The sequence below is a fragment of the Poecilia mexicana genome, unplaced genomic scaffold (assembly GCF_051168715.1).
Source record: "Poecilia mexicana isolate PSO_F unplaced genomic scaffold, ASM5116871v1 scaffold_4, whole genome shotgun sequence".
Lineage (NCBI taxonomy): Eukaryota > Metazoa > Chordata > Actinopteri > Cyprinodontiformes > Poeciliidae > Poecilia > Poecilia mexicana.
The window spans coordinates 10779794-10804435 of NW_028263373.1; the positions used below are offsets into that span (position 1 = coordinate 10779794).

The 24642-nt window shown below is 42.5% G+C and overlaps 2 protein-coding genes across 2 annotated transcripts; both read right to left on the minus strand.

Moving 5' to 3' along the window:
* Positions 1-47: 47 nt before the first annotated feature.
* erich3 (glutamate-rich 3) lies at positions 48-17210 on the minus strand. The gene is made up of 14 exons (XM_088005249.1): positions 17140-17210; positions 11565-11658; positions 11359-11484; positions 11179-11250; positions 10844-10972; positions 8632-8787; positions 8370-8555; positions 7954-8134; positions 7674-7860; positions 7102-7457; positions 6879-7007; positions 5176-5526; positions 4262-4396; positions 48-3580 (listed from the first exon to the last, which is right to left on the minus strand). Exons 1-14 carry the CDS (start codon positions 17208-17210, stop codon positions 681-683), a joined length of 5073 nt encoding a protein of 1690 aa, XP_087861375.1. The 3' UTR covers positions 48-680.
* Positions 17211-18236: 1026 nt separating this feature from the next.
* Positions 18237-22226, minus strand: LOC148159934 (uncharacterized). The gene is made up of 2 exons (XM_088005250.1): positions 18648-22226; positions 18237-18330 (listed from the first exon to the last, which is right to left on the minus strand). Exon 1 carries the CDS (start codon positions 22224-22226, stop codon positions 18942-18944), a length of 3285 nt encoding a protein of 1094 aa, XP_087861376.1. The 3' UTR covers positions 18237-18330; positions 18648-18941.
* Positions 22227-24642: the final 2416 nt, after the last annotated feature.

Below are 24642 nucleotides of genomic sequence, written 5' to 3' on the forward strand. Positions count from 1 at the left end.
GATAGCTATTGCATAAAATGCTGAAGCTGCACACACCTACACCTAAACATAAAAATATAAACTCTATCTAAAAAAAATACAGTTAAGTATTAGCAGCAAGGATCTTTTTGACATTTCACTTCATCACCACCAAGCTAATCATCATTATCGGTCTCCTGTTGCTGATAATGTCACTAGGTAATCATGTCAGAGTGCTGACTGAAATGGCCATTACCAGTTTGAATTACAGACCCCTGCTGAAAGCCGGCCTGCTCGTAGCCACTTGGTTGGAAATGTAAAGTGCATCAGAGGTCGGCTAAAGATGCGGGAGTCTGACAGCTATGAATTATTCAATCATACGTAAGCAGGAGTCGAGGTGGATCCGTTTACAGGTAATAGATGATAGCGGCTGTACTTGATACTGCCACATTGTGGCTAACAGTAGGAAGAGGTGGGTCTGCTGTAAACATTGCGACCAGCAGTCAAAACACAAGGTACAGCTTGTTCTTTCTGGTTATTCAGGTGCGACGGCCGTCTAAGAACCTATTCTAAAATACACAGAGGCAGTAAGAGACACTTGAGGAATTCTGTCAAACCCAAACCTATGTCGTATTTGCTCTTGATTGCTGTAATCGATTACCTATGGATCTTAAGTTAGACAAGATTTTCTCAAATTAGCTATTAAAAATGTGACGTTATTGTTACTGTCCACCATCAGACCCTGAAGTGGTCAGTAAAGGATAAGAGGTGTGACCAAACAACGAGAAAGTGCTCAGGCGCTCTTTGCTCAGGGTGTGTTTGATGTCTTTGATGTCTCTTGTCTCTCCACTGAAGCGTCGCTCTAACATTTTAGTTTGGACATCGTCATCATGGGGCTCTTCCTGGCTCCCATCAGCTGAGTGAGATGTTGTGAGCTTCGTTATTTGCGTAGTTTGACGTCCGTCTCTGCTGATGTTGTTGAATGTGTCGTCTGTGTCGCCCTGCCCATTCAGGGAGTTTGATTGTTCTGGTTTGAATGAAGGGTCTGTGGCTGTTTGCTTCACAATCAGACCTGGACCACTGTTCGCATTTCCACTACTTTGGTTCTCAAAATCACTTTCGGCTTGGAGAGAACTTGAGAAAGTCTCCACTTCAGCTGTAAAAGGAGTGTTTCCCTCTTGATTTTCTTTGTCATCTTCTTGTGATCCCCTACTGTCATGTTGGTCAGTCTCTTTATTTGTTTCAGGGTTTTTCTTACCGGCCTCCTCACTGCCTTGTAGTCCACCTTCATTAGCTTTAGTTTGAGCCTCATTTCTTGAGTCCTCTATGTCTCCATCCTCTGAGATCCTTCCCATCTTTGTTGGGCTCTCTGGTCTTAGTAGCTCGGCAGATTCTTTTTCTTCACCATTTGGGTTGAATGCCTGTGCATCTGAGATCTCCTCCCTCAGATCTTCTAAAGGCTCAACAAATGTCTCAAAAAACTTTGACGTTTGGTGCATTTGTATCCAGTTTGTGACCATATCCGTATTGTCATCTTTTGCTAAAGCCTCTGGGTTTTCTTCACCGACAACATCTTCTCCGTCTATGTTTGGATCTAGAGGTTTGAGCAGCACACTTGCTCCCTCCTCTGATGCCTTGCTTATCTCCTCTGTGTCCTCTCCATTCTCTCTAGTTTCTAGTGGTTTGTCAGTAATAGACCTAGACATCCCTTCATCTTTTTGCTCAGCTGTTTCCTCCACATCACCAGGTGAAGAGATTTCACTTAAAGGAGACACCTCACCGATATCGCTCTTATTGTTGCCTAGGATCAAATTGTACACCTTGTTCTCATTTTCAACTTCCTCTACTTCCTCATTGGCATTTCTCTCTTCTTGTATTTCTGCTCCAAATGTCTCTGGCTCTGAGACCGTGCTAGCAGCTTCATCATGCTTCACCATGCTGCCATCCGCTTCCTCAGCATCGCTTTCCGGTACACCAGTCTCTGGGACCTGATCAGTCAAGCTGTCCTCTTGCTTTTCGGCATCGTCTCCAGACTCCGTAACTACTCCTTTTACCTCTGTGCTCTCAATTTCTTCATCTGGCTCATCCGTTTGTCTTTTCTCTTCAGATGTTACAGCATTTCCCTCATCCTCTTGAGGTTCTCGCTCAGCTGCGAAAGAACTCTCCCCATTTTCAGCGTCTATTTCCCCTGTTTCACTTTGCTTCTCTGCTTCTCTTTCACCAGTCTCAGCTTCTGAAACAGCCAGATTTGGCTGATGCATTTCAGTCCCTTCTGCTGCTTTACTTTCACTGACTTTCTCTGACTCAACGATCTTTTCAGAACTTGTTTTCATTTTTTGTGTATCCAAGTCAACATCTTGACTTCTCTCAGGTACTTCTGTGGTCTCAGATGCCCCTATTTCCTCTGCTACACTGTTATTGGTTATATCTTCATATTCTTCATCGGTTTTATTCCCTTCAACTTTTTCCTTCTCACCATTTTCTGACATTACTGCTTCATCATCTTTTTCTCGTAAAACTTTCTTTGTCTCACTCCCTTCTTTGCTTGCTTGACCTTTATCATCTCTTTTTGCTTCAGGTTCGCCCCAGCTGACTTTACCCTCATCTTCTTCATCTTTAGCATCTTTCTCAGTCTCTCTAATTTTATCTTTATGCTCCTCATCTTGAATTTCTTCACATTCTGTCCCCTCTGGTGGGTTTTTAGTTTGCTCATTACTTTCATCAACCTTGCTTTCATCATTAATTTCTTCTGCTTTATTTTCAGCTCCTGTTATCCCCTCTAAATGTGTAAGGCTTTGCCTCTCTGCTGTTTCATGCACTTCCACAGATTCTTCTTTTACACCACAGTTTTCCTCTTGACTGTCATCCTGTCCTCCTTTACCTCTTGCCAATTGCTGTTTTGTTTCTGCATGAGTCTCGTCATTAATGCTCTGGGTTTTCACAGCTTCCACATGCACGTCTACTGTTTCCTCAGCTGTGGAGTCCCCACACTCCTCTGGTGATCTGCTTGAATTCTCCGCTGTGACTTGAGCTTCCTCGCTGTCTTCCTGCATCTTGTCTGTGCCGGTTTCAGGTGCCTCTTCACGGCCGAGGGCCTCTTGTTCCTCTGAGGATTCTGCTTTTGTCTCCATCGTCTCGCTTGTAGCCTCTGCCTCAGCAATATCTGGCACTTCTGGCTCATCGACCTTCTCTCTTGGCTCTAATACTGATGACTCATCCTCTTCTCTGCTTTTTGCCCTTTGCCCTGACTCATCATGCTGACTGTCAGGTTTTGCTGAACCTTTTTCCACTTTTTCTTCATCGCTATGGGAAGCCTCAACGTCAGCCAATTCATTTCTTTCAAAGGGATCCTCTATCTTGTCGTCTTGTGCCACGTCTCCATTTACAGGGAGGTGGGCTTCACCTGGTTCCTCTGATTTATCCCCCTGTGTTCTGGCTTCATCCTGTGTGAGCTTTCTATCCTCCCCAACCTCACCGACTCGCTCTTCTTGGGTGTTGTCACCATGGTCTGACACCTTGACCTCCTCGTTTTCTGCTTCTGTAAACACTTTTTGTTCCTCTACGACTTCATTGGCAACATTTTCTTCACAATTCGTCTCTTCTACCAGAGCCTTCAGATGTTCTAAAAACGGAAAAAGCAATTTAGGACATTCAACTGAATGCAATCTAACTGAGTCCATTTAAAATGACTTGCAAATATATTCATACCTACAGTTTTGCATTTTGGCATTTTAAACCGACAGACTTTAATGTACTGTATTTGTGTTTTATGTAATGGATCAACACAAGTCGTTGTTGTTGTGAAGTAAAGGAAAAGGATACATGCTTTCCAAAACTTTGTCCAAACAAAAATCCTAAAGGTGTGAAATACATCCTAAAAGGAAACCAACAGCCGCCTCGCTCGGATCGGCACTTCTCTCTTCGCAGTGAAGGATGGTTGTTTACAGTGCGGGCAATTTCCAGATTTTGAAAATCACATTTTCTTTTTCTCCCACTTCTCAGGTCTGCCCTACCTGGTGTTGGTTTACATAAATCCCAAATCAAATACAATAAAGTTTTGTGGTTGACAGACATGAAAAAAATCAGTGGTTGTGATTACCTTTGAAATGCACAATGTATAACACCTAATTACATCAATTGTCATTTTCAGATACTTTTCAAAACAAGTTGGTCCAATTCACATCCAGTTAAATTTAATCCAAATAGGTACAAAATTCTGTTCAAATCAATCCCATTTTCAGTTGCAGAAACAAATCAAACTTTTTCTCAGGACGCTTTATTACAAGAGTTAAAAGTTTGGTACCTTTGTTTTCTTTGTCAGGGGCTTTATCCACAGGTACCTCCTCTTCTTCAGTACTGGTGTCACTCGGTTCAGGCTCAGAGCTGCTCTGAGACTCTTTCAGGATGGCTTCTGCCAGCTTCTCCTGCACAGATTTGGCTTAGGAAGGGCAAGGAGACATGGTGCATGTGACTAATCAGAATATATCAATGCTTGAGCACATAAAGAGAAAGAAAGAGAAGAACTCAAGAAAAGCACACCCAACTATGAAAGCAATTATTTAATCACTCTTGGCAAACACAAGAAAACTGCACAGCATGCACAAAATGTTGGAACTTGCACATGCAGACACAAATCCACAACTCAAACAAAACACTTAGTCTGTTTTTTAAATTTTAAGGCAACTTGAAATTAGGCCAAAAAGAAAGTCTCTTAAGTTTGGCTTACGGTGTTCAAAAGGCTTGCTATACAGTGTAGACAGCTTTATTTACTTATACATCCTATCTTTGCAGAATGCATGAGTGAAATATTGACAGAGAGTGAAAAGCTGCTTGATTTGTTTAGGTACGCACCGCATGAATATAAAGCAGCTCTTCACAGCTGCATATTTTAAGCATACTGAAAGATTATGCCACATGCAAATGTATGCATTTTTCCTCTAAGTGACTGCTTCCTTCCTCTTTTCTGATTGCAATTTCACCACTTATAAGAGCTCTTCTTTTTGTTTCCTGAGCTTTGAGCAATGTTTTTTTGTATGTACTCAATAGATGATGTTCTCTAAGTACTGCTGATTTAAGAAAATAAACAAAAGATAACAGTTTTAATCTAAAACACTAACAAGAATGATGCTACAATAATAAAAAAACAGCACACAAGATGAAGCTAGTCTTTTTATTTAGCTCAAATATCTTCAGTTCCATCTTGTGCGTTGCACTCACCCCTCTCTAGTTCATCCTCAGTTTTGATCTCAGATTCAGAATCCCCTACATATTTGCCTTGTGAGGGGCTATCATTGCCCAGGAGGACGCCGGTGTCAGCAATTTCAATCCCTGTGCTGTCCATGGCGCTGTCCAGTAACTCTGGGTTATTGACCGAAGTGGGCTCGTCTATGCCGGGAGTGGTTTCTTCGTTTATCCATTTGACTTTTTTACTTACAGGAGCAGCATCTTCTGCTTGGTTGTCCTCTTCAGTATTATCTTCTCTCTCCTCATCTTCTGAGGGTATTGTGGTTTCACCACTAGTCTCCTTATATCTACCTGACATGACGGAGACCGAACGAGACCTGTTCTCTTCTGAGCAAAAAAAGAAAAAAGAAAAAAAAAAGATGGAGTGTTTTAATTTCTCTGCTTCAAACCCCAAATGTAAACATGAATACCAAAATGTGGTGATGATTTTCTCTCAACACATGAGCCAATAAAAGTGCTTTCTAATTTAATATGAAAGCATTGCTCTATACATGTTGTAATACCTCTTATTTTTTTCTGTATAACTTAAAGTTAATTCCATGGGATTTATTGGGGTTTTATGTGATAGACCAAGACAAATGATTTCTTATGCAAATAAAAATCAACCTTCGTGTCATTTAATCTCAGCATAAATCTAGTCGTTCGCCCTCAGATGTCCGTTAGAGAACATTACTGAACATCATCTAAAGGAGAGATTCAGTAGCCGTGGGAACTCTGGAGGAGATGCAGAGATTCACAGTTAAGGTGGAAGAGTCTGTTGATTCTGTATTAGACACTCACTCTACAAAAAGGTATAAGAAGTTACGTTAGCGGTGTAAGGGACACAAGAAACGGGTAGAAGACAATGTTCTGCTCGGATAAGACCAAATCAGACGTGATTTTTTTATTTTTTTTGTGGACGGACGCCATGAAATATAATTGGGGTGGTGAAATCTGACACAACACATAGTCAGCAACAGATGATTCAATAAACTATTGAGTTGTCTTGTAGGATTTTTCTTTGTTGAAAATGTTGAAAACCATGAATCATTATGGTAACACTTTATTTGAAGGGGGTTGAATAAGACTGACATGACACTGTCATTTACACCTGTCATGAATGTTAATTAGCCTTCATGAATATTTATGACTGTTGTCATAAAGCGTCATTCGGTAAATTATGACACTTTTAATACAAAGTTGACATTATTCAAAATGTCTTTGTTATGACAACTTGACATTAACCAAGAAATCATTACTGATATAAATTTGTTATAAAAGTATTACTGATTGCACTTTAAAACTTAGATAACTTTATGTTATTAAAGGTAAAGTTTAAACAGTAATGATTTCTTGGTTAATGTCAAGTTGTCATAACAAAGACATTTTGAATAATGTCAACTTTGTATTAAAAGTGTCATGATTTACCGAATGACGCTTTATGACAACAGTCATAAATATTCATGAAGACTTATTGATGTTCATGACAGGTGTTATGTCATGTTTATGAAAGTGTCATGACAGTCTTATTCAACCCCCCTTCAAATAAAGTGTTACCATCATTTTACATTCACACCAAAACTATGGACCTTTTGTTGGTTTATCAAGTGAAATATTGAGTTTGTGTTGGTGCAGCAAATGTGACCAAGTTAAAGGATCATCTGCTTTTGTAATGTCGAGTGAGGAGGTTTCCCTACCGCTATAGACCTCCTCTTCCTCAACCTCACAGGCCTCTGCCTCCTCGCCCTGAATCTGGGATTTCATTTCTTGTGGCGTTGTTTCTTCCATCGAACTTTCATTATCTGCTTCAAAGTCTTCTTCATAATCTGAGGATGAGAAAACCAAAAATGAACCACATGTATCTTTCAATCAGGAGCCAGCCATTGTTTAGTTTTTACTCAATTGTTTTAGGTACTATACCATTTATGATGTTGCTCTCCACAGATGCTGTCTGCTCTATGGCTGTTGTGTCCATTTCAGGGGATCGGTAGCTCTCGTACTCCTGTTTTGAGACAGCTACTTCCTCAGTTGTATCTGCCTCCATCTCATTTTCATCTTTAAGGCTAGTGGCTGACTGTTTTCTGACTGTTGAGACCATTTCAGGTGTTCGACAGCTCTCGTACTTCTGGTCTGATGCAGCTTCCACCTCACTTGCATCTGATTCCTTCCCAGGTTCATCTTTAAGGCTAGCAGCTGACAGTTTTCGTGACAGATCTCCTTTGACTTTCTTTGGAGGAGGAATGGGCAGTTTGTCCACGCCCATTGCTACGATGCACCTAAAAAAACAATCCCCCAAAAAACAAAGACATTTGGTTGCAATTAAATACTGACCTGGGTCCTGCTTGCACCTTCCCTCTTGCCCCTTGTTATCCACGATAACCCCTAATGCCCATGATCATCTACTCTATAGGATGTAGTGGGAATTACTGACATGTGAATCGTTGATATAACAATCTCTTTGTTTTTGCACATTTCAAATGTAAAACTCTCACTTGTAACAAGGAGTCGCCCCCTCCATGCTGGAGAAGCCAAAGAGTCCATTCCTTCCTCCGATTCGGGAGCCTTTACTGTGTTTATATTCACAGCAGGAGCTCAGCCGCTCCACTAGTAACCCGTTCTGGTAGAAGGTCAAGCTGAAGGGATAGCCTCTGTGGCGCCTTGAAAGGAACTGGAAAACATCTAAGGGGAGGGAAGATCGAAGAAAAAAAAGAAGAGAATCATAAATTAGGTGTGATATATGAGTATATTTTGTCTCGCTCTGCGAGCACCAACCTCCCTCGCGGAGTTTTCCCTGGTACACACACAAGTTTTCTCCTCCGCAGTGCTGCTGAAGCACTTTGATTTCATCCCTTATAACGGATGGGTGGTCAGAGAGATGAACCAGTTTGCCAAAGTACACCATGGTCACTTGCACTCGGCTCTGGTGAATTGAGCCCTTTAGCCGAGAGGGATACTGAAGAGAATAAAAGATGGTCGGCTGATGTCATTTTATCAAAATGGATGGATGGGCACAACTTTATGACAATAAGGCAAAGAATAATGTGTAGAAATACCAAACATTAGCCATATGTAACAAGTAAAACAATATTTGACGATATGGGCTGGTATGAAATGTGCATTGTTGATTGGATGGACTAGTGATTTATTACGTTAACACATCTAATCACAGAAGAGCAGAAAGCACTGACCTCAACTCCACTGGAAGAGGTGCTGGGGCGCAGCCTGCGGCCTCTGATGGTGCTGCTGGGGGCGCCTGTTGGGGGTACCACTGGGGGCGTTGGTATTATAAAGTTCTTGGTGACTGGGAGGCAGAAGCTGTCCAGACCAGGGTAGATGTCTTTTGTGGTAAAACGTCTGCGGGACTTGAAGTTCGCCTGAGTGGGAAATCGTGGAAGTCTCAGTAGGTGCTGATAACACCTGGCTTGGTTTCAGTGCAGATCAGACACTCACAAGGCAGTTGTACGGCTGGCTCTCCAGAAAGGACAAACTTTTTCGGTAAGGTGAGATGTGCCTGGGTAAAGCTGTGCTGCTTCTCCTGTGGATGGGCTTTAGGCGCACCGGCCTCTGCATCTTTCCCGGAGCCGTGCTTGGTCGAGTCAAGCTCGGCTAGTTCAGCCACAGAGTTTCCATCAGAGTTGTTGCACAGTCACTGAATACTTGAACTACATAAACCATTCCGTTTCATTTACTGTGCCTGACAAAAGCATTCACACCCACTGAATCTGTTTTGGCATTTCATCACAGTACACCCAAAATATTCAAAGCATTTTACAGGATTTATTTTTGTGACAAACCAACACAAAATAGAGCATAATTGTGAGCTTAATGAGACAAGGTTTTCATTTTTCTTTTAAATAGAAATATTTTCCCATGCATTAGAGCTGTGCTTTAGGTCTCAGCTGGTTTCTTCTCTGATTAAAGCTTTCCTCGTGGTCTTATCAGTTTATGTGGAGGGCCATATCTTAATAGCTTTGGAGTGGTGCCATACTCTGTTTTTTTGATACCGGATTGAAAATCCTCTACGAGATGTTTAAAGTTGTTATTTATTTATTTCAAAGGGAAGCATGTGCATACAAAATGTCCCAGAGTTAGCCATACAGGCTAGTTTTCTAACCTCACCCAGTTTCAAACGTCTCTACGATTGCATCCCTGGCCTGTCTGCTGTGTTTCTTAGTCTTCACTAAAATTCACCAATGTTCTCTAGCAAACCTCAGAGGTCTCCACATAACAGCTGGATTTATACTGAGAACAAATTAAATACAGGCGGACACACTTTTTGATAATCTGTGACTTCTGGAGGCAATTCCTTACCCCTGGATTTGTTTAGGGTGGTTAGACTTTTGAACAGTGAACAGGATTTAATTAGTTAAAACTGTTGAAAACCATGTCAGATTTTCCAGATATATTATGCAATATTATCACCTTAAATGACATTATACCATAGATGTAGTTTGTAGTTGTAAGATGATAGAATGTGAAAAGTTCCCTTGGGTATGAATACTTTTCGCAAGGCACTGTACAAATTTGATGTCTCAAATTTATTGTTTAATTTTGATCTGATAATTCAATCTAGTTTCTGAAATGTGATCCATACAAATTAACAGTAAATAAAGGTGGCGGGAATGATGTCGTCGTTGGTTCTGCATCTTTTCGTTTCCCCATGCACATCAGCTCTGCTGCACTTCAGACAAGGCCCGACCTGCTGAGCTGTGAGATGTTTGCAGACTTGAGAAGAGGGGGATTTCATACGGTAAGCGCACAGATCAATGACAGGATTACTGCTGCTGTTTGTTCTGGCATCAGGCCCCGTGACTTTTAAGGCTGTAAAAGACAGCACACAGCTAATCCTCAGCTTCACACAGAACACAAGTCTGCAAGCAGAGCAAACAAACGCTGACATCCAGACTTAAGTATCAGTGTTGATTCTAACATGCCAGCTGTCAGCGAAAAGAGGAAATCCTTTTTTATGTTTGACAGAAATTCTGTAAGGAAAAAGAAGTGATTAAAATGTTAAAGATCTACAGCTCAGCGGATCATCCTGTTCATTTGTCTGCAGTCTAGACTGATAAGGTTTTTATTTTAATTGCTAAATAAAAGTGGTACTACTTCTTATATAAATATCTGATTAAGTTATTTTAAACAACTGATGCTAGCAGGTCATCCTTACCACCATGTTTTTTTTAAAAAAGCATTTTTTTGTGTGTTTATGGTATTGCAAGTGAAATTAAAATCCCTGAAATGTTTAAAACTGCACTTAAACATGTGAAACCAACGGAAACAACAGGACAGATTATTTCTAAGAGAAATCAACAATCACTCATCAATACAGCCAATGTAGTGGGTGTTGTTTTGTGCACATTTAAAAAGACAACAACAAAAAACATATTTATTATTACATTATTTTTTGTAAAGTAAAATAAATTATTTTTGAAGGATTCAGAGACAAGCAAACAATTTCATCTAACAAAAAAAAAAAAAAAAAACCTGAAGCTTTCATCGATTTATCATAAAACGGACTAAAGTTTACAAAAATAAAGGTATTATTTGACTTTGTATGATTTAGCAACTATTATAAAATATCAGAAATGTCTAATGTCTGCAACATGCTGAACGTCATCTTACTGAGGATTCTGTGCTGGTGCACCGGCATGTTTTAACTCACGATGTCACAGGGTGCAAAGTGTTTCCCCAGTGGACCCGAGAGCTGTTCCCAGATGGACCTGGATGTCGTCGGGGGGCACGGAGTCAGGGCGCGGATCATCTCTTCCTCATACTTTTTACAGCGCTCCACCTTCCAAACAAGAACATTTATTACAACTTTATATGTTGCCGCATATAAAAAGTGTCATCCGAAAAGGTTCCATCTTCATCACTAAAGTATTTCACTTTATATTTCTAAAAATGGACGGATGCTTTTGAGGCTCTTCAGACATTTATATTTGAAAAGAGTCAAATTTGGAAAAAGCAGGACGGCTGGATTGAATGTAAATGACGTACCTTAAACCTTTGCACTCGTTGCTTCTTTTCAAACTCCACCTGTTTCCTTTTGACATCGATTTGGTGGTAGTGCTGCGTGGCCGAGCAGCAAGAACAATTAGCCTTACTTACTGAATGAAAAGATTTACAAATGAGATGATTTTTCTTTTTTTCCCCCTGTTTTCCTCCCATTTTTCTCACCTCTCTCTCCAGCACCTTGTGGACAATGGCTTGGGCCAGGCACTCTTGGACATGGTTCTGGTTGGCTGTCTGGATCAGTTTATGTCTATACTCCTTTTCTGGAACAATTCGCCCACTCCTGGTGATCTGATCACAACAAGCGCTCTCAGACAGACAATATGAGCCCTTTGACTCATCACATGCCTGAAAAATGCACAGTGACGTACCAGTCCTGCTCTCAGCAGGTGTTTCCTGATTCGACTGTTGCTGAAGTAATCCGCGAGATGTTTGTCGGTGAGGCTGTTGTAGGCTGGCAAAAACCTGCAGAGACAAAACCAAACCCAACGAGAGCCTGAGCACAGTCAGACTTAACGAGGAAGCCTCAGACATTAAACCTCGTCTTGATTACAGCTAATCAAATGCTTTACTTGTGCACCGCTCTGTGTTTGTTTACTGGCTGTTGTCCTCTTGTCCTCATTAACAAGAAATCAGCTCTTCCACAGTGCGGCAAATCAGAAAGGAGGAAGGAAGGAAGGCACCTCTTTTTTTTTTTCCCTTCCAGAGAAGATTTGATTTCCACCAGCATTTGTGTATAGGGTCGCTTACAGGTGTTTGATTACACACATAAATTAAAGGGCTTGGCACACTTGACCTTGGCGGCCTGCTCTTTGTGCACCTGGCTTATGTCTGCCTTTGGTACCGTTCAGCGCTGGGTACAGCTTTCTGCCTGAAACCCTGGCTCTAAGTACCAACTCGGGCTTAAAAAAAACACAAATGTTAAGTTTAGACAGCGTGTTATATGTGTTAATATTGAAGGAACTGTTATTTCTGGTTGGCCGTTTTTGCTTGTCAGGACTTGTTCAGCGTAATCCCAGTTACACACTTGACTTGGTAGGTTTCGTTGTAGTGGGCATATGGCCTCATAGCAACATGGTCTTAAAATGAGGCTGAATTGCGTAAACACAAATATACCTTAGTGAACTGGACCGAGCTAAATTGTGCTTTGTTAGATTTGATGAGAACGTTAAAGCTACTTTACTGTGAAATCGGCCAAACTCCTTTTAAATGTTGTTTTTCACAGACACAATAATGTGATGTAGTCAATGTAATTTTATAGTCAGACGGTCGTAGGGACGATTCCCGACCTGTGTCTTTTCTACATCGAGTGTGTATGCGTGGGTTCTCTCCAGGTACTCTGACTTCCTCCTACAGTCCGAAAACATGACTGCCAGGTTAATTGGTCTTTTTAAACTGCCCTTAGTTGACTGTGCGCATGGTTGGTTGTCCTGTGTGCCTCTGTATTGGCCTGTGATGGATTGGCAACTTGTCAAGCGTGTATCTGGCCTCCCTCATAATATCCGCTTTATATTATTCACTAGCCGCCTGTGTTGGAGAAAAGATCCATTCCAATCTGTCTATTCCAGCATAAATTGCATTCAGTTGATCAGTGTTATTTCACTGAGTAATACACCCAAGGCCTGAGTGACCTACCACACATAGGAGTGTTTGTGCCTTTCCCAACAACAGAACTTTATCAAAATTGGTAAAAGCAGGCAATATGTTAAAATCCACGATGAAATGCACAAGCCTTTTGAAAAGAAAACAGGCCCAGGAAACCACATAGACCTCACCATACTTAACAGGAGACGTGGAAATTGCCCATTGTTCAAGTTAAGGTAAAATTTCAGCAAACTTCCATACTACCAACATTTTATTTGTGATAGTAGGAGGGGCAAAAAAGCATTTTTTTGGCATGCTTTCCACCACAGGGTTGTTATGGAGACATGCTATGGAACTACTTAACAGAACTTCAACTGTTTTAAGCTAAATAATTACCCTGACTGTTGACATATCGGTAGCTATTTTCTTGCACATATTTCTGGACTCTGTGCACATCTGCTTACTTTCACATGTTCGTTTGTCTTTCCCATTTTGAAGACAAAGAGAAACGGACCTATTTGTCTAGTAATTTTTTACACAATAGGAAAACAGAAAGTCATAACACACTAGATAAGAGCTGCTTGATAATGATTCACTTAAAAAAATGTAAAAATCACAGCTTGGTTTATTATATGGGAATTGATAACTGTACTAGTAAGTGTATAATTGGAAATTTCATTTAAAAAAAAAATCATATTTATTTGCTTACGTTTTAAACCACTGTGTCAATTAGGAATATGTGGTAATAAATTTGCCATAATCGTAATATCACTGTGCACAGAGTGAATACTGCAATTACTTCTTTGAAGACAAAAATATTGAGAATTATTTTTAAAAATCTGCAAATTATCTTTTATGCTGTTGAAAGAATACAGCTTTGAAGAAACAAAGTTTTAGATAGTTTGAAACAAAAACTATATTTAGAACTTTTAACTATCAAAAAATGTATTAACTTATAAGACAATTAAATTATTATTATTATTATTATTATTATTATTATTATTATTATTATTATTATTATTATTATTATTATTGTACTTTTGGCAAATTAATTTCCTAAAAGTTAACTAAACCGTTGATCCTTTCACAGCCTTTACAGCAAAATGAAGTTAATGTTTTGTTGTTGTTTTGTTTTTTTCTATTAAGTAAAGCAGAAATCGAAACATGAAGCCGAAGAGCAACTAATCATGCTAAGGGTGGTCGCACTACAGTTTAATCTTACGCCTGAGGCTCCCTCCAGTGCTGAATATGGAAAAATTAAACTGCTCCTACCCTGGGGTGAAGTGTTTCATGGTTTTCAGCCCGTAGTCTCTTTGTTTTGTTTAAAAATAAAGGTCCCGCAGTATCAAAAGTTTAAAAGGTTGAGATATGTTGCTCTGCCTCCCGCTAGAAGAAGTCCAGGAACAGCGTCAGGTCAGAGCGGTGTTAGTTAGAAAGTGCAGCGGTAGATTTATAAGCAAAGATACGGACCATCACAGGAGCTGCACCGCTCACCACCGAGTAACTAACCACCCTCACGGGTTGCCATGGGAGATCACGTGACCGGGCTGGTTTCCACTTTCAGCGTCCGACTGACAGACAAGCTCAACAAGGCTAGCTTGAGTGTAAGAGCAACATCTTCTGGTGTCAAAACTTAATTTTTAAAGAGTACGTGTTGAGACACAAAAATAAAACAATGCAGAGGTGAAGGTTTCATAATATGATTTGTGTTATTTTATCATGAAAATTTGTTTTATACCTTAAACATCTTACTGAAGATTAAAAAACGGACTGAGGTCAAATAGCCTTTAAAGCAATAAAAATGTACAGTAATAGCGCAGTGTTTCACCATTAGCATCACTTGTGAAATAAAGTTGTTATGCGTTTAGATGCATAACAACTATGTAGCATTTTTAAAATTCTCACTAAAGCAGTAAAGTAGATCTGCTTTAGGTCTGTAAAAAAAACACCAACATTATATATTCAGTATTATGTCATTATTAATGTTAGTATTGGGTAAATTTTAAGCTATAGTACTTGGGCTAACATTCAAGTTTCTTTGCACAATAGACTCACAATAGATTAGTGGCTTAGGGTGGACAGAACTGGTGCAACTGAATCCCTGAATCCAACATGGAGGCCTACAAACGTGATTGTAGGCCTCCATCTTGGTACATGTTGGCCAAAAAAAAAAAAAAAAACCCTGACCTTTTATGTTGTGTCTGAGTGGCCTTTCAGGCCATGTCAGTGCAGGACTCGTTTCAAAGCACTTTTGCTTCCACCTTCAAACAGAATCTTCGAAATCCGTCATTGCTGTAATGTTGTGCACATAGAAATGATTTTGCTTGACCTAACTGGTCTTAAACATAAGATGATTCGAGCTTAATGGAAGGTTAATGAATACAGAACTGGAAGGATTTTATAGTTACTATATTGATACTATGGCATCCCTGGTGATTTATGTCTTACTGGCTGCTGATAAATGAAATAGCTGCTGCATTTTGTTTTCTATGTGTAAGTTTGTTTGATGAATTGGACTTAGTGTGAAAACAATAATAATAATAAAGGATTTCTGCCTTGTTGCATTTCAGTGCACTTTTACCTCCCTTTGCAGTGATTTACTGTTATCTAAAACAGGAAATATGTTGGCACTGATCCACTCAGTAACATCAGTGCAGCATTTATTTTGTGATGTGTAATGCATGGAAATCTGGACAAAAAGAGTTACGACTGCAGGTCCTCTGTTGCCCTCTTGTGGAGAAGTAAAAAAAAAAAAGTAATCTTACTTCCTTACCATCTTTGTGGCCATAGATTTGAATAGACTTACTTTATTTAACTTCATATAGTCAAAAGGTTAGCTCATTTCAGAAATTGGCTGAATCCACTGGCAACATAGCACAAAAATCAACAATTGGAGAACAACTGAGAGATGTAATAACTGTGCGAAACGCTTGTGAACAGAAGTGTGTGATTTCTATAATGACAATCAACACTTTCCACTGATTATTGTGACAAATATTAATATTTTTCAATGCGACATTTGCAAATGTAAACAGAAACTTAAATTATTTCTATTTCAAAGTGATACACCTTAGATATTATCCTATCTATTTAGAGATACCTATGTCATTTCAATCAAAAACAGACGTCTTAGTTACATTAGAATAATTTCAAATTCAGAGTAATAAATCATTTTACCCTCAAATGTATACTTAATATAAAAATGCCAGTGAAATAAATGAACACAATTATTATATTCAGTGTGACAAAAATGTATCTTGTGTTGACATCGTTGACGTCTCAGATTCAAGTGTTTGTCGTTTGTCAGATACACTCTCAGTTGGGCTGCAGTTGCTACTCAGTGTATCTTGTATTATGTCGTATTGTGTACTTTCCATGCTGTTGTAATTATTAGTATTAAGCATCGTTGTTGTTTCTCGGTTTTGTTTTTCCTCTTTCTGCAGATCGAGAGGCAGACTGCAGAGGTGCGAGACTTGTGTTCTCTCATTCTGTGCTTCTTTTTCTGTTCTACTCCTTTCTCCTTTCCTTTTAAACATTTTCCCAAACTTTTCCTGTCTATTCCATCTCTGAGTCCATTGCACTTGAAATAAACCCAAAGAAATTTCTAATTAAAGTATCAATGACAAAAGCTGTAATGCTCCACTTATGAAAGTAAATCAAAATTTGGGCGTCACCTTGACACGCAATGATTCTGAGTGCAACACAGGACACATTTGAAATGTTAAAATTAAAATTAAAATAATACTTATAGAATTAGAAATGCAAAGTGACTTCCTAAAATAATTAAATAAATATGAATACGGTGCAGAAATAAAGATTTTCATATATTGTAAATGCTGGCACCTTATTTATTAAGAACAGCTCCACAATAAGTTAGTCCCTTTCAGTATGGATGACATTTCCTGTAAAATGTAAAAGAAAGAAGAAAAAAGAAAGAGTTGCACCATAAGGAATACAACCAAAAGCTTGTCTCTCAACACAGGAATTTAAACATGAAACAGAACAACTGAAATGGACCTTTACAAAGTAAAACTAAATTCCGACTTTACTGAAACTTACACACAAAAACAATTTTAAAAGTGTTGCTCCTTTCTAAGACAATAAATCAGCATAACTTTCGAAATTAATAATTATCTTCTCGGTACAAGAAAAGCAGGCTGAGCTGCAGGTTGATTTCTGTTTTAAACAATATGTCAGTGATTAACAACTGCTTATAAGTGCTTGTTAAAGGTCTAAATTGTTTTTGGACAATATTGAAAAGCACAGAGTGATGCTGAAGCACAGGCTGCTTTGTGCCGCCTCAGCAATGGCCTCTGCGTGTCCAGATGTGCACCGCTGCAGACCCCTCGCACTCCGTCCTACTGGAGACCCGCCAGGTAGGCGAGACGCAAACTCTTGTGGAGCTGCTGGAGTCGAGATAGATGCACCTTCATCCCTGACAGCAAACAGCAATCAAGGCAGATATTTTCACCAGCACTAAATACCTGACACACACACATACGCGCGCGCGCACACACACACACACACACACAACGCAAGTCTTAAAATAACAATTAGCGTGGAAATGGAGGAGGGGTGATTATAAATTCCATTCAGGAAAAGGTCTCGGCTGTGGGGTGGGAGGTGGTGGGGCAATATCAAGGGGCGGGGGGGAGTCCTGTCGTTCTCAGATTGGGGTGATGGGGTGGGTGGGGGGTAGCAGTTTTTGCAATCAGCGTTAAATAGAGCAGTTTTGTGCCTGTGTGATTGTCAAGTGGGCCATTACTCGTTGATAAGAGCACTTTTTCCTTATGCCGCTCTGATTGGGCTGCGCATGCTGCTCAGTCTCGCATGCTGTCCCAATGCAATCAGGGCCCTCTTTCACCGCACTGCCATTTTCACTGCTGTGATTTCCACCAAAGCCCCCCCGCCCCCCTTCGCCCGCCGCCTCGATCCTCCACCCAACTCTACCCCCCCCCCCCCCGCCTTCCACCTCCTCATCCAGCCTCCCACCTCCTCCCTTTAGATTCAATGAGTGCCCATTTACAGCAAGGAGAAAAGGTCACGCTAAACTCGTTGGGTCAATTGTAAACCACCTCAAATCCGACTGATTTCAATGAAAGAAATGAGTTGGGTGCAGCCCCCTAAGAAAGCAAAGGTCCACGTGGAAGTGGCAGAGTTTTTTCACCTTGCTGAACTAAAATCTCCCCCACATTCTTTCATTTAATAATGCTGAGTTTTTATGAGACAATATCGTAAATCAGTCAAAATCCGCATGCGTGGCTCACCGCCTCCAGGTTGAAATATAAAACAAACTGTAAGTGAGTTTGTTCTAAAGTTGAAGGACTGTTAGGCGCTGTTCAGGTTTGTCACCGCTCTCAACCTGGAGTGTCGGCCAGAACACCACTCAGGCCAGGATTCAGCTCAGGACCAGTTTTGGATGAGGTGCAGCAGGAGTTTAATGAAGACACGAGGCAGGATCCTTTAACTGTTCTGTATTCCAAACTGTATCACAGATAATCCACTGAACATGGATGGGCATAAATGTGTCTACATGAAGGTGTGTGTGGTTTCCTAGAATAAACAAAAATACAGAAAATAAGTTCAAGGTGTCCTATCATTACACATTACACCATGCTATTATACCTTAGATAAACTAAGAAGGAAACCTCTAAGTCAATATTACTAAGCAAACTTAGGCAAGTTAACTCCACAGTTAACTAATAACCATGCCTCTGCTCTACTGAGAATAGATATGCATGTGCGACACAATGCTCTACAATACACACGTAGCATATAGCTTGGACTTAGCAACAGGTGAAATAATAGCAAACAAATAAACTTCAAATCACTCATTTAGCTGCAGTAAACACTCAAATATTGCAACTTACTCATCAATGACGCACACTCTTAAGGAGAACACATATACGATGGTCTTTCCCACGTGTTAGCACAGCGGCTCGGTTACCCAAACTTCCCCACCAGATACCAGCAACGTTGGCTACGGCAAGGTGTTGACGTCATCACTGCCCTAACTACGGTATCCCTTAAGGGACAATAGTAACGCTGAACAGAAAACACATAATACAAAGAGTAATACTCAACACCAAACTTAAACTATATATAAGGGTCTTTTGAACAGCCGCCCCCAAATGTGTACAATACATTTGCTCAAACAAAAGACTCTAGATAGGGCGACCTTGCGCCTGGGGGTCACTGTCCTCATCAGGTATGGCAGGGAGGATCACAAGCCGAGCCACAGGTCGAGTGTAAGTTCTGTCCTTAATCTTCACATCTGCTGACCTGATGTGTCCATCAGGACTGGGGTGAACCTTGACGATGTGACCCACGGGCCAGAGAGCCCTGGGCAGATGAGGATCCACAATCATGACAACCGTCCCTTCTCTGATGTCATCTGTAGAGGTTTGCCATTTCTGGCGGGTCTGAAGTCCAGGTAGATATAGACGAATAAACCGTGCCCAAAAATGGTCAGTGAGCACTTGGGCATGCCTCCACCGCCGACGGCTCAGAAGTTCATCTTTGGAGTAAACCACCTGTGGCAGTGAACCATCCCGCCGCCCCATAAGCAGGCAGTTTGGTGTCACAGGATCCGGATCTCTTACATCGGATGAGACATAGCCCAGCGGCTTTGAGTTGAGGATCCCCTCTACTTCCACAAGTACTGTACGGAGGACCTCTTCTGTGACGGGCTGAGCTCCGACTGTAGCATATAGTGCTGTCTTCACAGAGCGGATTTCTCGCTCCCACACGCCTCCAAAGTGCGGAGCTGCAGGAGGATTGAAGTGGAACTGGATCTTGTGTGGAGCTAGCAGTTGCTGAAGTTCCAATGTCATGGCTGAAAACGCTCCCCTCAGCTCAGCATCACCTCCTCTAAAATTTGTGCCCTGGTCTGAATAAAGCTCAGCTGGTGTCCCTCTTCGCGAAATAAACCGACGCAGAGCCATCAAAAAGGAGTCTGTGTCAATGGAGGTCAGTACATCCAGATGCACGGCTCTAACAGTCATACATTTAAATATTATCCCCCATCTCTTTTCCAAACGGCGGCCTACTTTAACTTCAAAGGGACCGAAGCAGTCAGTTCCAGTGGAAAAGAAGGCTGGCTTGAAGAGGCGGAGTCGAGCTAAAGGCAGGTCAGCCATTTTAGGGACAGTAGGTCTCGCCCTCCATCTTTGGCAATCTGCGCAGGTCCTCTGGAAGCGCCGAATTGCTTCTCTGCCCTTTAGGATCCAATAATGGCGCCGCAGTTGTGCAAAAACTCGTTCTGGTCCGGGATGCCGTAGACGACGGTCACAGTCCTGAATGAGCAGCTTGGTCACTGGATGAGAGGGATCTAGAACCAGCGGGTGAAGGTTGCAGAAGGTTAGGTCTTCGGCGCGACGTAGACGGCCACCCACTCTTATAAGTTCTCCACTTTCATCCAGCTCTGGAGACAGTGTTAAAAGACGACTACTTCTTTGAACTGGTTTCCCTGCTGTCAGAAGGTGAAATTCATCTGGGAAACTCTCTTGTTGAGCCCTCTTAATGAGAAGCCTCTCTGCTTGACGGTAGTCCTCAGCAGTGGGACAAATGTCCTTTGCCGCCCCATGAAGCTCCTGTACTGTTGCATCCAGCAGCTCCTGCCAGGTATCATACTGACTCATGTAGGCTGGGGAGGCAGATGTCACGGCACAGAAGGTTGATCTGCGAAGCTCAGATACATCTGGGGAGACTTCAAGGGTATCAGTGGGGTCTTTCGGCCACTGATCTCTCGGTAGATGTAGGATGGGAGGACCGTGACTCCATCGGTTTGGTCTTGCTAACTCCTGCAGTGTTTTGCCACGTGTTATGTCATCAGCAGGATTTTGGGCAGATTCCACATAGCGCCAACTCTGCAGATGAGTCAACTCCTGGATTTCAGCAATGCGTGTGCCCACAAAGACTTTGAAGCGGCAGGATTCAGATCGCAGCCAGGTGAGCACCGTGGTAGAGTCTGTCCACATCACTGTTTTCTCAATATGCAGAGAGAGCTCACCCTCAATAAGCTTAGAAAGCTGAGCTCCCACAAGCGCTGCACATAGCTCCAGCCTTGGAATGGAGTGCAAACGTTTGGGAGCTACTCTGGAGCGAGCCATAACAAAGGATACATGTGCTTGATCATTCTCTCCCATCATTCTAAGATACGCCACAGCACCATAAGCCTGCTCTGACGCATCACAGAACACATGCAGCTCTCTTCCTTTCACCTCCCAGGCTACATCAGTGGGTAGGTATGGTCTGGGAAAACGGATTTCAGGAAGGAACTGCAGCTCCTGTTCCCAGATATCCCACTGTTGAAGAAGGTCAGGTGGCAGCTGGGGGTCGTCCCAGCCCCGATCCTTATCCCACAGACGTCTGACTAACATCTTAGCTCTGGTGGTGTATGGTAGTATGAACCCCAGTGGATCGTACTGACTGGCCAGTACTCTGTAGATGATGCGCATGGTAGGAGCCTCATACTGGACTGGACGGTGCTTATAGCCAAGCATGTCTGAAGCGAAGTGCCAGCTAAGGCCCAGGGTTGATTCTGGGCTCTCCGTCTTACTCTCTGCAAGCCAGAGCTCAGCACTGTCTGATCGATCTTCTTCTGGTAGGTGACTGATGGCACATGACTCGTTGCTGGCCCATTGCCTAAGGAGAAATCCAGCCGATGACAGTAGAGCTCTTAGTTGCTCCACTAGTTCTCTGGCCTCGGCAGCTGTTGGCACACTGTGGAGACAGTTATCCACATAAAAACATCTCTCTATGGAAGTCCTCACCTCTTCTCCTGGCCGACTGTGGTCTTTGGCATGGCGTTGCAGAGCAAATGTGGCACAACATGGGCTGCAGGTGGTGCCGAAGGGTAACACCTGCCACTCGTACACTGCAGGTGGTTCCTCATGTTGTAGGTTACGCCACAGGAAGCGCAGAAGAGGGCGATCTTCAGGTAGTAAGCGGACCTGGTGGAACATAGCCTTTATATCACCACTTACTGCCACGGCATGCTCACGGAACCTTAAAAGGATCCCGAGCAGAGAGGAACCGAGGGTGGGGCCAGGAAGGAGATAATTATTCAGGGTTTGACCTCGGTGCTGGTAGGAACAGTTGAATACTAGTCTATGCTTTCCATTGTGGCTGACGAGGTGGTGAGGAATATACCATGCTTCATCTCCTTTCTCCAGCTCTTTAGGTTCCACTCTCAGCACATATCCAGCCTTTATCAGTTTGTTTATCTCTGCCTTGTAAATCTCCGCTTTTTCTGGGTCTTTGTGAAGCCTTTTCTCCACTCCTCTCAGGCTCGGCATGACAGCCTCAGGTGTGGCCTGCAGGAGAGGCATGTCTTTGCATCGCAGCAGGGGGGTGGCATAGCGTAAAATGCCATCGACTTCCACTCGGGCTGTTTTAGCCTCTAGGAGGCCCAGAGCTTGATTATCTTGCTTGGAGCGTGTCACCATTTTATCACTCCTAAGAGGGATGATATCTGCTCTCCAGAGCTTCTCCACATGTCTCATTAACTCACTCACTTGAGGGGGAATGGAGGTGACTAAACACTGCTGTGATCTTTCAAATTGGTGTAGGACGCTGGAAGGACCTTGTAGTGTCCAACCTAACCTAGTGCGAACAGCAGCTGGACCTCCTGGTGGACCAAGTCGCACAGGTTCTGTAGGAGTAATGAGATGTGGGTGGTCGCTACCTATCAGGAGCAAAGGCTTTATCTTCTTAAAGGGCTGGATTGGCAAGCCAGTCAAGTGCTTGTATTTCTTCCTGAGTAAGTCAACAGGGTAAGTGTGATCTGCTAAGTCAATACGTTCAGTGGTGAAAGCATTATGGATGCGGTATTGAGTCCTCTGCCTGTTTCTGGGGGATACAGTGAAGGAAACACAGGATCCATTAAGTGTCTGAACATCCTGCCTGATGGTACGTAGAGGCAAAGACTCTGGTATGCCCTGAAGTCCCAGTTTCTGAGCTGCTGAAGGCAGGAGCATACTTCTTTCTGACCCATCATCTAAGACTGCATAGGTTTCCAGAGTTCTGACACCATGACGTAGGAGAACAGGAACTACTTTCAACAGAACTCGGCTGCCCTCTGTTGGTCGATCGAGATACAACACCCCTGTTGGATTCTCACTTCTCTCTTGGCTGGGTGATGCTGGTAATGGCCCCTTTGATGGCCCTGTGTTGACATCATGAAGAACTTGTAAGTGTCGGCCCCGGCACAGGTTACAAGACTTCTTCAGGTTACACTGTGCAGCATGATGTGCACGTGCACAGCGCCAACATCTTTTGTTGGTCCTTATCCAATCTGCCAGCTGTTCCTTTGTCAGTTGACTTATGGCTGCACATTGACTCAAATGGTGCTCTTTAACGTCACAAAAGGCACAATAAGGGGGTGGCTTGGCTTTATTCAGTGAATTACTTGGTGGTTTAATGCTTTGAGATAAGCTGTCCGCACCATGGAGCACAGCAACTGACCGTTTCCCAAATCTTCCTTCTCCTTTCAGGCTGCTTGGTTTCTCTCTTAGTCCTCTGGCAGGTAGTTGGCCATCATAATCTTGACACCAAGACTCATATTTTAACCAGTCCGACAAATCAATAAGGGTGTGGTTACGTCCAGACTGCTTAAACATGCATCTACGGAATTCCGCTCGCTGCTCAGGGGGTAACTTACTAAGCAGGCGAGCAACATGTGAGCCACAGTATAGCTCCACCTCTCCCTCAGGACCGAGCGTCTTCAGCATGCCAACCAGTGACTGGATCTGGAGAGAAAATTTCTCAAAGGCGACAACATCACCACGCCGGATGTCAGGTGAGTCCATCACAGCGGCAATCCTCCTCAGGGCCAGTTGGTGAGGCTGTCCAAACTTCTCATTTAAGGCCATCATGGTATCTGTAAATGGGGTTGGAGAGTGAAGGTAGGCTTCCGCTACCAATCTGGCATCCTCCAACTTTAGATGGTCCACTAAAACTTGATATTTGAAGAGCTCTGGACTGTCAGGTGGTAGTAAGTTCTCCAGAGCCATCTTCAGGTGGGCAAACTCACCAGGGTCTCTGTGAAATAGGTTAGGGATGGTTGGACGAGGACCATGATAAGCTGTATCTGAGCTGAAACTTTGATAGGGTGGCCCAGGATTTGGAGAGGTTGTTTGGGGGGCATGAGGAGTCTGCGGAAGAGGTGCTTGCTGAATTGGTTGCTGAGGGGGAGCAGCCTGAATGCTCATGGGCCTGTAATTGGTTGTGGAGCTAAATCTTGGAGTGGTAGCTGAAGGATGTGTTGATCCATACGGCAGTGGGTTTACTAGAGGAACCTGACTGCTGGTTTGATAGTTGTTCCTTGTCTGTTGATAACCTGAGGCCATTTGTGTTGCTGGTTGAGCTGATGACTGATTGCGTTTGGTTAGCAAAGCCTCACCTTTCAAAATCTGAAGCTCACTCATCATTTTGTCCAGGCGCTCCAGGACTGGTGTTTCTTCCTCATCCTCAGTCATCCAAGCTGGTGGTGGTGGCGGTGGCCACTCCTCATCCTCATTATTAACAGGTGGGTCAGAAGGCTGGAAGCATACTGCTCCTTTAAGCTGTTCCTGCTGAGCTTCATGGGCAACATTCATTATTTGTAACATGTCAGTCTGTATAGCTCTTAAATGTGCCAGGTCTGCTGAAATGCGCTGCTGTGACTGCTGAAGGAGGAACCTTTCATGCTGGAGCTCTTCTAACTCTGATCTTAGAGCCATAGCTTCATTCGAGGTGGGAGGTAAAGAACTGGGGGGGGTAGAATGTCTCCATATCCTTGCTGGCCTTTCATCAGGGACTAGCGATTGGGCTAATTGCTCCTCTTTGAACCGTAGCAGACTCCCTACTGTATAATGTGTTATA